Source organism: Rhinopithecus roxellana, chromosome 6, assembly GCF_007565055.1.
Source record: "Rhinopithecus roxellana isolate Shanxi Qingling chromosome 6, ASM756505v1, whole genome shotgun sequence".
Taxonomy (NCBI): Eukaryota; Metazoa; Chordata; class Mammalia; order Primates; family Cercopithecidae; genus Rhinopithecus; species Rhinopithecus roxellana.
The window spans coordinates 64,975,131-64,989,576 of NC_044554.1; the positions used below are offsets into that span (position 1 = coordinate 64,975,131).

General features: G+C 49.0%; 1 protein-coding gene across 2 annotated transcripts; it reads right to left on the minus strand.

The window, feature by feature from the left end:
- Nucleotides 1-214: 214 nt before the first annotated feature.
- LEP (leptin) lies at nucleotides 215-14,235 on the minus strand. 2 transcript variants are annotated; one of them, XM_010378726.2, is made up of 3 exons: nucleotides 14,214-14,235; nucleotides 2,921-3,092; nucleotides 215-677 (listed from the first exon to the last, which is right to left on the minus strand). In XM_010378726.2, exons 2-3 carry the CDS (start codon nucleotides 3,062-3,064, stop codon nucleotides 318-320), a joined length of 504 nt encoding a protein of 167 aa, XP_010377028.1. In that variant the 5' UTR covers nucleotides 3,065-3,092; nucleotides 14,214-14,235; the 3' UTR covers nucleotides 215-317. The 2 variants fall into 2 exon arrangements, with proteins under 2 accessions (XP_010377028.1, NP_001289857.1); NM_001302928.1 differs by lacking the exon at nucleotides 14,214-14,235 and having other exon boundaries at nucleotides 318-677; nucleotides 2,921-3,064.
- Between the last annotated feature and the right edge of the window lie 211 nt (nucleotides 14,236-14,446).

Below are 14,446 nucleotides of genomic sequence, written 5' to 3' on the forward strand. Positions count from 1 at the left end.
GATGTTGGCTCACTATAACCTCTGCCTCCTGGGTTCAAGTGATTCTCCCACCTCAGCCTCCCAAGTAGCTGGGATTACAGGTATGCGCCACCACTCTTGGCTGATTTTTATATTTTTATTAGAGACGGGGTTTCGCCATTTGGCCAGGCTGGTCTTGAACTCCTGACCTCAGGTGATCCACCAGCCTTGCCCTCCCAAAGTGCTGAGATTACATTTGTGAGCCACCGCACCCAGCTGTCATGGTCTCCTGGAGACACCTAGAAGCCAGAGTTCCTTCCCTCAACGTAGTCCTTGCAGGAAGAGTGACCTTCAAGGCCTCAGCACCCAGGGCTGAGGTCCAGCTGCCACAGCATGTCCTGTAGAGACCCCTGCAGCCTGCTCAGGGCCACCACCTCCGTGGAGTAGAGTGAAGCTTCCAGGACACCCCCCAGGCTCTCCAAGGTCTCCAGGCCACTGGCCAAGGGCAAGTGGCAGCTCTTAGAGAAGGCCAGCAGGTGAAGAAGGTCCCGGAGGTTCTCCAAGTCGTTGGATATTTGGATCACGTTTCTGGAAGTCAGATTGATGAGGATCTGTTGGTAGATTGCCAGTGTCTGGTCCATCTGGGATAAGGTCAGGACGGGGTGGAGCCCAGGAATGAAGTCCAAACCGGTGACCCTCTGTTTGGAGGAGACCGACTGCTATGCGGGAGGAAGAGGGAGAACAAGTGCTCAGCACGCGGGAGGAATCACTCTCAGAGCCTTCCACCTTCCCGTGGGCATAGAGGGTCATTCTCTTGGCTGCCTCCTTCCACCCTCCCTCACCACTTTGGCTCAGGCCCTTGTATCCTGTGCCCAGGTGACTGCCAAGCCTCTAAGGTGGTCTCCAAGATTCCTGCTATTCCCACACCATCCTTCCCTCCGCCTCCCAACCAACTTTCTTAGGTCGTTCCTGTCTCTGCATGGCCTCTGCTGAAGAATTAGCCATGGTTTCCTGTGTCTTATTTAGTGGAGTCTGTTCCCCAGGGATCTGAGGTCCTGCATAAGCACCCCCACCCCCTGCCTTCTCTAGTCCCTTTCACCCCCAGCTGAGTCCTCTCTCCCAGTCAGCTTTTCCAGGCAGTCCCTCCTCCTTAGAGATCAAGGCTGTACCCTCAGTGAGGCCCCCAACCCTGCTCCAGTGACTCCAGTTCCGGGAGGGTTCTCCCCATCCATCTGCCCACAGCACTGAGGCTGACACCTCCGTGGTGACTACCCTGGGCTCCCGTGATATCGTGTATTGACACCACCCCAAGTTGGGGCACTCGGGAGCTATCACGTGCAGCCTTGCTGAGTGGCTAATATGCCCAGCTAATATTTTTTTTATTATTTTTGAAAGGAGACAAGAGTTTTTCTCTATAAAATGCCCAAGACTCTATCTAGTTCTGAGCCATCTTTGCTTCTGGGCACCTAACTTCTCCTTAACTGCCCAAGACCACCATGAGACACCCGCAATGACCAGGAGATGTCTCCGGAGAGCTGCATGCAGGGAGTAAGGAGGATTTACCTGCTTTAGCTAATTTAGGCCTCATAACAACTTTGTGAATAGTGTGTGATATCCCCATTATCCAGATGATGAAACCAAGGCTTAAAGGCATTAAGGAACTTGCTGAAGATCTCACAGACATCAGAAATGCAAAGATTTAAACTTAATCTTCCTAATTTCAAATACAGACCTCATCAGGAAAATGGCAGAAGGTCTAGGCCTGCTGGACCCCAGAGAAAAGACCAGGGTGGGCACTGACTGCTATTTGCAAATCAGTAGAGGGTTGAATGTGAAAAAGGGTAGACTCGCTCTTTTGGGTATCTTCGAGAGGTGGGGCCAGACATCAGCTGGAACTACAAGAACCCTAATGACAAGCACATCTAGAGATGGGATAGAAGCCCCGAGGAGACGCTGCTGGGGGTCTTGCACAGCCAATGGGCTGCAAGGAACTTCATGGCTCCCTCTAGTCATAGGCACTAAGATTTGAGGAAATGAAGTCAGGGAGGAAGGCGAGCGCAGAAGGCAGGGACAGAGGGGAGAGGAAGGAAAGAGATAGTGGCTGTGCCTGCATGTCGCTCAGCTAATCTCTGAGGCCTGGGTTTCCCCTTGGTAGAGTGAAAATAAGCACCCAAGGCCTCATGATATCAGAGAATCCTATGATTTTTTTTCTTATTTTTAATTTTTTTTTTTAAATTAAAGATAGAGGTCTTGCCATGTTGCCCAGGATGGTCTTGAACCCCTGGCCTCAACTGATCCTCCTGCCTTGGCCTCCTAAAGCTTACAGATGTGACCCATCATGCCTGATCAAATCCTAAGATTTTTATTTATTTATTTATTTTGAGACAGGGTCTTGCTCCGTCGCCCAGGCTGGAATGCGGTGGCACAATCATGGCCCACTGCAGCCTCAACCTCAGCCTCAACCTCCCAGGCTCAGGTGATCCTCCCATCTCAGCCTCCCCTAGCTGGGACCACAGGTACACACCACCATGCCCAGCTAATATTTTTTATTATTTTTGTAGAGATGGGATCTCCCTATGCTGCCCAGGCTAGTCTTGAACTCCTGGGCTCAAGTGATCCTCCTGCTTTGGCCTCCCAAAGTGCTGGGATGACAGGTACAAGCCACCACACCCAGCCCAAATCCTATGATTTTTTAAATGGAAACATGTAGCAAAGTCAAATGTTCTTGGGGTGGTTTAGAATTAGAACCACTCACCCATGGAATCCCAGCAGGCAGAGGGGCCAAAAGAAACAACCAGAAAGAGTGGAGCCCTGTGCTTTCAAATCCTACTCAACTTCCAGTAGGTGCCTGGCATTCAGGAGGCATTCAATAAATGTTTCTTGGACTATCTGGGTCCAGGCCCACCAGGAACCAGTGCTAGGCTGGCTGCAGTTCCACTTTGTCCCCGCAGACTCTCCTTACCGTGTGTGAAATGTCATTGATCCTGGTGACAATTGTCTTGATGAGGGTTTTGGTGTCACTTTGGACTTTCTGGATGGGCACAGCTTGGATGTAGAACAGATAGGGCCAAAGACACAAGAATCCACACAGGGGTCTCCAATACATTTTCCTTCCCAGGATGTGCTTCTTGGGCCTGAAAACAGAAGGAACCACACATTTCAAGGAGCTGGTATCTCAGAATACATCCATCTGACCCATTACCAACCACATTACTGGATGGGGATGAAAATCAGCTTTGCTTTTTGCCCTGGTTACCATCCCCTCAAAGTCAAAGACAATTCATTATCTACCTATGTATTAATGAAATACATCCTCTTAGGAAGAGGATTATTGTCTGGTCAATAAAACCACCATGAGGTATCCTGTAGACCACAGAGCTGTGAGGCCAGGGTGTGATCAAATGGACATGGTAGGGATGATGTAGATTTCATTGCGTGCTTCAAGGGAAAAACAACAGATTTTTAAGGCCTGGTTTGAACCCAGTCATTTACTCACTGCATAATTTTAAGCATATCACATAACCACAAAATACTCTACCTTCATCCCTGTAATATACCTATCTCTAGGCTTTTATGAGGATCAAATTAGATAATGCATGTGAAAGGGCTTGAAAGTGTTGTGAAATGTGCTCTATCATTACCCTATCATTAGCGATTATGCTACTCACCCGTCCTCTGCATTTCTCCCTCACAGCAGCCTGCTGATACTCTGTGATGTCCTTTACCACTTGCTTCCTTACTTCCTTTCTCTCCCACCCACTGGGAGCCTGAATCCCACTAGCACTTACTGACCTTCTAAATAATATGTCAGACACAGTGCTCGGCACCGAGGATGCAATATTGAACAACAGATGCTCTCTAGCCTCGAGTGGCTTACAGTTTAATAGGAGAAGCAAACAGGTCAGTGGGCCATTCTAAGCCAGGAGGAAAGAGCTTTGCCAAAAGGGCAGGTATGAGATACCACCAGAGCGCACAGGGGGCTCCCTGGAAGAAGTGTCTCCTGAGCTGGGGATTGGACTGAATATAGGCTACTAAGAGTAGAAAGTGGTTGCCATAGTAGCTGAGAAATCAGAGGGCATAAAGACATGGCAGTGGGAGAGAGCATAACACCATTCACCCAGAACGCTTGAAAATTCCAAAGTCTTGGAACTGTGAATTCTAAACTTAAAATAATACGCAGATCCTTGATTAAGCAGCAAAGTTTTAATGAGATACATGAGGCAAAAGGTAATAAAGTTAAATGTATGCAAGTCTGTGACCAGTGATCCATGCTAAGTATATGTGCATGAGCCTGAAATAATAATAAAATGTAAGTAAATATTAGGATGAAGGTTCTGGAGATGGTAGTAAAGTTAATCTCTGCTTTTCGTGTTCTTCGTCGTCTGGGTCTTGATGAAAACAGGTAATACATTTTCTGTCCATAGATGACAATATTAGTAGGTTTCATTTCTGGCAATACAATAAAAACAAGCAGTCTGTCTATATATTATTTACAATGTTTGATCAAAGCCATTTTTTTAAATCTGAATTTTAGAGAAGAGAAAAATATGGGGCTCAGGAAGAGGAGTCAACTTGCCCAAAGTCAAACAGGTCCATGACAGAGTCAGGATTCAGATCCAGAGAGCAGGAGTGCAAGCCACCCACCCCTCCAGCCCCTCAAAGATTTAAGGAAAAGCCCAAATCACACCCCAATTTCCAGTCAAGGGCATCTGCTGGGAACATGGCATTTGGAAATGAATACCCTGCTCTGGAATGAAGCTATGGTATTGTACCCCCATCTCAACTTCAAACATGAAAAGTACTATGTACCAAGTAATTTGGGAAAAGGCAAATTTATGTCTTAAAAAAGTAAAACTTCCTCTATTAACTACTTGTTACCTGAGTAATACACCAAATGTCTGTGTAACAGAGTTAAATAGTGCTCATCCCCAATACGATTTCATGAAACTCTAGCAGAGATGGGCGGGTGTAGTGATGAGGCTCCGAGGCTCCAGCTCAGGCTCCACTCTTGTTAGCTTTGTGTCTCTGGGAAAATTGCTTCCTTAAAGTGTCCTTTCCTTTCAGCAAAATGGAGCTAACACCACCACCTGGCTCAAAAGGGTAAATGAGATGAACCTGTGAAGCCCCTGGCCATCGTGTGCATGTCCAGAGCAGGGTGAGGGGAGTAAATTATTATAATTACCAGGCAGGGCTTGAAATGCTGGGCAACACTACCTGTAGCCAACTGTGAATCAAGTATTTGGCCCACTGCCTCCCACGGGCTATCTCAACAGGGCGCTGGTGTCTCTGGGTCTTCCCCATGCCGCACAAGATCAGCTTGCCTCCTTTTCTAAGATTCACATGTTGATGACACCCTCCTACTCAAGAGAATTTATTACCAGATTAACTGTGGTCATAGTCACTCTCATATAATGACCATCCTCTAATACCTAAGTGGAAAAACAGTTTTATAAGCCGCCTCTATCACCACGGATAATATGCTTCAGTGGATGCTGGAAATAAATTGTGGTTCCTTGAAAACATGGAGCTGAGAAGCTGCCGTTGAGTAAGGCTGCCTAATAGGAGAGGCCAGGTTTAGGGGAAACCCATGGGGGTCTGCAGAGAGAACTGGTAGCAGGTCCTTCTGAGAGCAAAGTGCTCGCAAGAATCTGCCCCACCAACACACAACACGTAACACAAATGCTCATACACACATCACATACACACATCAACACAGATCACCCCTTTAGTAGAGGCTGCTAGTCTTTCCCAGTATCTTGTCTTCCGTTCTTCCCCAGTCATAGAAAACTCCAAGTCTTAGGTAGGGATATGGCCATCTAGAATAACTACTTTACGTCTCAGAGTCTCCCAACTAGGTGTGGCCATGTGACTAAATTCTGGCCAGTAAAATATAAGCAGAAGTGTCCTGTGCCAGCTCTCAGGAGCCTGCCGTGTGCCTTCGTCTCTTCCTTTTTCATCCCTTGCTCCATTCTGATGCCTGGACTGTAGATATGATAGCCAACGTTCTACCACCATCTTGAACCAGGAGGATGAAGGCGTCACCTTATCAACAGCAGGGCAGAGAGCTGCAGGAGCTCGGTTCCTGAGGTTCATGGAGCTGAGATGCCATGCTGGTCTTGGACTACCTATCTCTGGACTTGTGCTGGGTGTGTGTGAGAGACATAACGTCTGCCTTCTAAAAGCCACTGTTCTTTTGGGTCTCTGCTAAATGCAGCCAAACTTAATGCTAACCGACTTAACGCATGCCAACATGGGCATCAGAAAAGAGTGGGCATTAAGTCTTCCTTGCTTCACCTGAGTCTTAGTACCTGGGTGGGGCCTGGCCATGGCCCGACAAGGGAAGGAAGAAGGATTGGGAGGAGGAGGAGCAGGGTTTAGGGACAAGGAGAGGAGGGATAATTCAAGGTAGCAAATAGTTGGTGCAAAAGTAACTGCTGTTTTTGCCATTACTCTTAAAAACCACAATTACTTTTGTACAAACCTAATACAACTTCATTGAGCATAGTGCCTGACATCCCATAATTACTCAATATAGGGTTGATGGTTGGCAGCTAACATGTATTGATCACCTACTGTGGGCCAGAAACAGACATGAAAAAGATATGGAACCACAGGAAAGTGGAATCAGGAGTGGGAAGGGATGGGGCAGAGGCTGATAGCTTTTCCAGGGAAGCCTAGGTAGCATACACAGTATTTGATTTTGTCAACTACTTACATAAGATATTTGTTTTTTTTTTTTTTTTTTTTTTTTTTTTTTTTTTTTGAGACGGAGTCTCGCTCTGTCGCCCAGGCTGGAGTGCAGTGGCCGGATCTCAGCTCACTGCAAGCTCCGCCTCCCGGGTTCACGCCATTCTCCTGCCTCAGCCTCCCTAGTAGCTGGGACTACAGGCGCCCGCCAGGTCGCCCGGCTAGTTTTTTGTATTTTTTTTAGTAGAGACGGGGTTTCAGCATGTTAGCCAGGATGGTCTTGATCTCCTGACCTCGTGATCCGCCCTGTCTCGGCCTCCCAAAGTGCTGGGATTACAGGCTTGAGCCACCACGCCCGGCCCTTACATAAGATATTTGTTAAAAATATAAGTAAAGAACAAAACTTTGCCCTTAAGCAACTGGTTTGGGAATTTACATATGTAACTTCAATGCAAGGAAGAACATTTATTTTTATTTACTTATTTTTGAGATGGAGTCTTGTTCTTTACCTAGGCTGGAGTGCAGTGGTGTGATCTCAGCTCACTGTAATCTCTGCCTTCTGCGTTCAAGCAATTCTCTTGCTTCATCCTCCTGAGTAGCTGTAATTACAGGCATGCACCACCAGGCCCGGCTAATTTTTATTTTTTTTACTATGTTTCCCTCTTGTTGCCCAGGCTGGAGTGCAGTGGTACAATCTCGGCTCACGGCAACCTCTGCCTCCCAGGTTCAAGCCATTCTCCTGCCTCAGCCTCCCAAGTAGCTGGGATTACAGGCGCCTGCAACCATGTCCAGCTAATTTTTTGTATTTTTAGTAGAGATGGGTTTTCACCATGTTGGCCAGGCTGGTCTCAAACTCCTGACCTCAGGTGATCCACCTGCCTCAGCCTCCCAAAGTGCTGGGATTACAGGTGTGAGCCACCATGCCCGGCCTCATTTTTTTGTATTTTTAATAGAGACAGGTTTCACCATGTTGGCCAGGCTGGTCTTGAACTCCTGATCTCAGATGATCTGCCCACCTCGGCCTCCCAAAGTGTTGAGATTACAGGCGTGAGCCACCGCATCGGGCCTGAGCCAATGCGCCCAGCCAAGGAAGAACATTTAAACAGAAGAAATACCTTGGGTGACTCAGCAAAGAAAGTCATGATGCTTAAACTGAGGAATGCTAGAGTTCCTCAGAGCTATGCTTGAATCAGAGCACAGGGCCCTAGGTAAGTGGCTAACCTCTCTGGGACTCAGTTTTCCTGGCTATCAGATGGGGATGATATGAATCATAATGCCACCTGTCGCTGTTATGTGGCTGAAATGAGATAAAGCAAGTAAAGTGCTAACTCCTTGCCTGGCACGTAGCCAACCCCAACGCCTTAGCTGTCATCACCATTATTTCCAGCAGAGGAATCAGGGAGGCATCATGGAGGAGGTGGCATTTGATAAGGGACCTGAGAATGGGTAGGAATTGAGTTTGTGAAGGTGGAGGAGAGGGCAGCCCTGGCAGAGGCAGAAGAACACAGGTGGGTTTAGGAGATGGTGGCTTCCAGCTGACACCAGGATGAGGAGTCGGGGAGGGCTTGGGCTGGGATCGCAGGGGCAGTGAACACCAGGTATGGAGACAAAGCTTTTCCTTCTACACCCTGAGGAGCAAGTGTTTTCAGCCTGGCTGACTAGAAGGATGGAGATGGAAACTAGGAGAGACATGAGGAGAGGTTTTGGAAAGAGGTGGCTGGGCTCCTGTTGATGTCCTAGTACTGGCTGGACATGTTGGTGAGCCTGTCCAGCTGCCGCTGGGAATTGGAAGTCTGAGCTCAGAGACAAATGGCTGCAAATGTAGGACCCAAGGGCCTGCTGCAACTGTGGCAGGAAAGCATGGGGAGAGCATAGGTTGGGGTGGAGGAAAGGCCGCGGTCAGCTGTCTGCTTGAGCTGTAAAACCTCTTTCCAGAAGTTTCCAAAGCAGTTTTGAACATTTAGGAGCTGCCATTTTCTTAGAGTTAAAAGATGAGCTGATGAAATGTTGATACAGCATCATTCTTTCCTCTGAGAGCTACTGAAGCAGATCCTGGAGAGGAGAGGGGTCTCTAGGCAGGTGGTGGGCTCGCAGTGGGCGGTGTGCTCATTTGGGACACAGCCTGCACTCTGCTGTCTCCCTCACAGCCCGCTCCTCTCTGCACTCCCTGAGCCACCTTCTCCACAGGCTGCCTTCCTTCTCCTTTAATCAAGGCCCTGCTGCCTCATCTTCTATCCTCATCCCTAGCCATGGGTGCCCTGGAGAAGAAATGAGAAAAAGTAGAACGTGGAGCCCCTGAGGCTGCATGGATGAAATGTGGCTGGGTGCGGTGGCTCAGCCTATAATCCAGGACTTTGGGAGGCCAAGGCAGGAGGATCGCTTGAGCCCAGGAGTTCAAGACCAGCCTGGGCAACACAGCAAGACCCTATCTCTAAAAAAAAAAAAATTAAAAATTAGCTGGGTGTGGTGGCAAATGCTTGTGGTCCTAGCTACTGGGGAGGCCAAGGTGGGAGGTTTGTTTGAGCCCAGGATGTCGAGGCTGCAGTGAGTTATGATCACACACTGCACTCCAGTCAGTGTGACAGAGTGAGACCCCATCTCTTAAAAACAAAAGCCAAAAAAGATAATGAAACAATCTCAGTAAACAGGGCAGCAAGAGAGGCTTATATAATGTGCCATCCACCCCACCACAAATTCTGCTGTCTGCCTCCACCTGGGTCCTCTGCACCGGCCTCACTATTACTCATCCTCAGGTGGGCCCTCAACCCCATCCCCACTTGGCGGTTGTGTGCAGGGCTTCTACCCCACCCTCCCCCTCCTGCCTCCCTAAGAAGCTGGTAGCTTCTAGATCTGAGCTCCATCACCTTCCCGCCATTGCAGGGCACAAGGCAGATAGAGGCAGACCCTCCATCCTGGGGACCTCAGTGTCAAAGTGGGAGTTGAGATGGGCAGAGATGTCTGCTGCTCTCTAGATCCAGGCTGGAGGGCCTCCTGAGCCCAAATCAGGCCTGCCCACAGCCTTCTGATAACAGCAATGGGGAGAACAAAGCGAGTCTTTGGTATGGTACTGTGAATTAAATTCAGGTAACATGGTATTTACTATTAATTATGAGGGAAAAGCTTTAGCTAGTCTGAGTCCTCTCCCTATACACATTCTCCCATGGGACCCCCTCCTGTTCTTCCCTCCTACCTTTCCTTCCTTCCTTTCTTCATAACTTCCTTTCTTCCATCTCCAAGTTGGAAGGGACTTGGGGATGAGGAAAGAACAAAGGAGGAAATAAAGACAGTAAAGTTTGGATCTTCGTTCTCCCAGTTGCTCAGAATCTGGTGGAACAGACAGAAGCTTGAACAACTCATTTTAACACAACCTGGTGGAGCTTATGAGGGAAGAAGCACAGAACCCAAAGAACAAAGGGGAAGAGGGACTTTAGGGACAGCAGAATTTGTGGTGGGGTGGATGGCATATTATATAAGCCTCTCTTGCTGCCCTGTTTACTGAGATTGTTTCATTATCTTTTTTGGCTTTTGTTTTTAAGAGATGGGGTCTCACTCTGTCACGCTGACTGGAGTGCAGTGTGTGACTTTAGGGACTTTTGAAAGGGAGGCAGTATGTGAATTGAGGCCTGAAGGACAGGCATTCCCCAGGGAAAAGAGGGGAAGCAGGGCATTCCAGTCCAAGCTCCGGAGTTGGGGAAAGCCATGGTTGGTTTGGGAGAATTCAATATGGTAGAGGGGTGGAGTGTGTGAGGCTGGAGAGCTAAAATTTGGGGGACTAAAGTCTGTTTAGTAGGGACCTGCTGGGAGATCTAACCTACCCAAGGCACACACACACAGACACACACACACACATACACAACCCTTGGTGGCTATGTTTGCATTTACACTCCAGCCCCCTTGGCTACAACTGCCAGTGGTAAGCAAGAGACGAAGAGGCTCTTCTCTCCTCCCTCTCCTCCTCCATTCCTTCTCCTGACCCTGATTGGGTCAATCAACTGCTCTCTTAGGAACTTAGAGTGGGGCTGCAGAAAGTCCAGTTCATCTCTGTTGAGGGCTCAGAAGCTCTAGGGTAGCCACATTTGGCCTCATGTGCATGGGACAGCTGAGAGATACCAGAGCCCACATAGCCACCGAGAGCCGGAGTATGGTCACCACCTGTGCTCCTTCCTAGCCTTCTTTGTGGTTCCTGGGTCCTCCTGAGGCCTGGTGGCTCTCCCTGTCCTTAGCCTTCAGGGTGAGATACTCTTTTCTTATACTCACTTGGATAGATTTCAGCTTTATAGATCTATTTTTCATTTGAGACATTAAGATACATGTAAGAGAAATAAGTGTCAGGAAATAAAATTCACCCTTACCATGGGTAATGCACTCTTGAGAGTCTCGGCTCTTTTTTCAAACGTTGATCACAATACACAATTTGAAAAACACAGGGCCAGCATGAGCGATTTTCTTTTGTTTGCAACCAAAAGCCTCATTTGAGAAATCGTGCTAACATATGTAACCCTCAGACAGGGTGTGAGTACAGGGGTTACATTCTTTCTGTTCATCAGAAAGATCTGATCTCATCAGAGATAGAGACAGGTTTCTACTCCTGTGTCAGCTCTAATCTTGTGTGTGTCTGTGTGTGTGTGTGTGTGTGTGTCAGGGTCTTGCTCTGTCATTCAGGCTGGAGTGCAGTGGTGTGATCAAGGCTCACTGGAGCCCCGACTTCCAGGGCTCAAGCAATTCTCCCACCTTTCAGCCTCCCGAGTAGCTGGGATTACAGGTGTGCACCACCACATCCAGTTAATTTTTGTTTATTTATTTTTTTATAAAGATGGGGTTTTGCCATGTTGCCCCGGCTGGTCTGGAACTCCTGGGCTCCAGTGATCCACCTGCCTTGGCCTCCCAAAGTGCTGGGATTATAGCCATGAGTCATGGTGCCTGGCCTCTGATCAGTTTTTGAGGCTCCCTCGAGCTCTGTGTGAGGGGCATCTGAAGCTCCAGCGAGACTCAGAAGGAGAGGCTGCCCTGATCAGTTAATGACATGTGTACCTGTTCCAGCATCTACCACAAGCCTGGACCACAGCAAGACTTCATTAAATATTTGTTGCATGAATAAATGAAAGATTTCCCATTCTCGATCTGCATTGGCTAACTAGGGTAACCTACCTCCTCAATGGTTCACTTGCTCCCATCTTAAAGTCACATCCTAGAATTCACTTTGACCCAGCAGGAATTCTTATGAAGTTGTCTTAATAAAGACAGAAAATGCTTCAGTGTCCAAGTCTCCCTTTCTTGGGGACCTTGGTCTGCTTCCTGCACTTCCTATGTGCCCTCTAGCACTCAGGTGGGCCAGGATTCCCTTCAGCTTCCTAAGCTCTGCTCCATCTTGACTGTCATCCCTAGGTACTCCCTCCCATGGACCCATTCGTGAGCCTGGCTCCTGCTCCTGCACTCTGGGACCCCTGCCCTTCTTAGAGACCCCTGCTCTGCCCTCCTGTCTTCTCTGCAGTTTCTCTTCTCTTCCTTGGCAACTCCCCCAGCCTGGAGCACCCCAGAGCAAATGTAATGTACACCCAGATAGAGACTAAATCTCCTATGGTATTAGTGAAATGTTGATATGGGCATTGATTATAGATTCCATTCCAGAGAGCTAAAAAACTGAGCAGGAAAGACGGTAGCATGCTGTCTGCTAAGCAACAAGGCACATCAGCCGTCACATGTGGAGTAAGTGCAAAGGAGTCTGTGAGCCCAGACACCAAGTGTGTTGTTTTCAAGCAGAAACAACCTCTCTGTTTCTCTGAGACAAGTGTGTGGACAAAGAATTTCAAGACTTTCTGCCGACTGGCCAGAATGGAGCTGCAGCTGCCAGACTCCTACCCCGGTGGGGATGGGGTAACTGCCTGCCAGAGAATTTGGCTCAATTTTCCTTTAAATCACACCAGTGCTGTTCACAGATGCACAAGACACAAGGACTCTACCTTCCTGGAGCCCCTCTTCTCTCCTTGGCTCCCACGCCCCTGGGGGTTCTAAGTGGGGGTGGGACATTGACCCAGGTTCCGTGGTGGCCACCTCCGTGCTCTGCATGGGCCACTCAGATGCGTGAGGCATCTGCCTGGGGCTGTGGGGCAGGAATTCATTGCAACTTCCCTGGCTCTGTCCTTGGCACTTGGAGCCATTTCCTGGAATGGAGGGGGAGGAAAATATTTCCCCAAATACCAAGAAGAGTTATTTTGGGCATAAAATGTACAAAATATGAGGAGGATGCTCCTTTAGCCAACATGGAAAAGTTCCCCTCAGCCCATTGTCCACAACTGCTTGGGAAGGGAAAGAACCTGAAAGCATCCGCTGTTTGTCTCTTGCTTTGTCTCCCTGCCTAAGTGAGAGAGATGATCAGTGTGGCCTTATTTCTAAGGGCATTAGAACAGGAGCACTCACGTTGCTAGAAGCCTCCATATTTGGTTCTGCAGACAATCCTAATAGGAAAGAGATTGGGAACACTCCCCAGTTCCAGCTTCCCATGGCCCAGCTCAGAATCCTACAGAACAAACACAACTCCAGCTGCCAGAGGTCATTCTGCACTGCAAAGGAAGAGCGCTTGTGTTCCTGGAACGGTATCACCAAGTCTCTGCTCTTCGCCCACCTCCCCAAAGATCACCCTTCCAACAGAAATTAATCACCTCTTCCAAGTTGCTATTCTGAAATGACAGCCAGGCTACTTGTCTCACTTGGACCTAACTGTATTTAAGGAGTCACTTTCCCAAAACACCACCATCTTTAAACTATAGAAACAGGAGTATAAAGGCGACGGTAACCACAGTGAAATCCAAACCAAGCGCAGACTGAAGGAAGGCTATAGGTGAGAGTGGTGGGCCAACAGCGCGTATTTAGTAGTCCTGGCTAGAAGTTCGCTAATAACCAGTTCTGAACCCCAGCCACACGTCATTGTATGGATTGCAAAGAAGGCAATTTGCATGGCTTTGAGGACAGATCTGGTGAGACCCTGCACAATTTCTCTGGAAGATTTTTGAGTCTTCCTGACACTTGTTTCCCCCCACCTCTACTCATCATTGCCTTCCTCCTAGGCATTGGCCTTATACAGCTTCTCCCATTCAGAAGTCAGGAACTTCCCTGGAAAATGAAGCCTGAACTCCTACTCGCAGAACAAGGCAATGCCTAGGTCTGAGACTGACCACTTGCATCTGCGTCCCTCCTACCCCCAAGTTTATCTCCTCCAGACCGGGGTGGGACATCCTGATCTTTGGGGATGTGCCCAAGGCAATTTCCAGTGCATCTTAGCTCTGCGAATGCCACGAGGTTGGTGGGTCTGACAGTCTCCCAGAGACCTGGCTGGTTCTGCAAGGTCAGAGTCCTGCCTTCTGGGCACCGGCACAGTCCAGCAGCGAATCCAACGCTCTCCCAATCCCAGTAGCCTTCTCTCTGGCTAGAACTCGGTACAAAGCTTTCATAGTCCAGAACTAAGCCATCCCTCCTGACTCAGTTTCCCCGGGATCCAGAGTGGGGTGGGGCGCTGTGGCCTGCCAAGAAAGACCAGCAGAGAAGGAGGAAGGAGCGCGCCGGGGCCTTACCTTGCAGTCGCTGGCTCCGCGATTCCTCCAGGGCTCCATGCCTGCCCGCCCCTCTTATAGCGGCCCATCACAACTTGCGCAACTGCCCTGCAGGCCCCGGGGCACTCCAAACGCCAGCTTCCGCCCCGCCCCTCAGGGTAGCGACGTGCGGGGCGGCTGCAAGCCCTGGGCCCGCAGTGTGCGCCTCGCGGGGCCTCGAGGGAGGGCCTCGGCTCGCCAGGAGCCACGCGCGC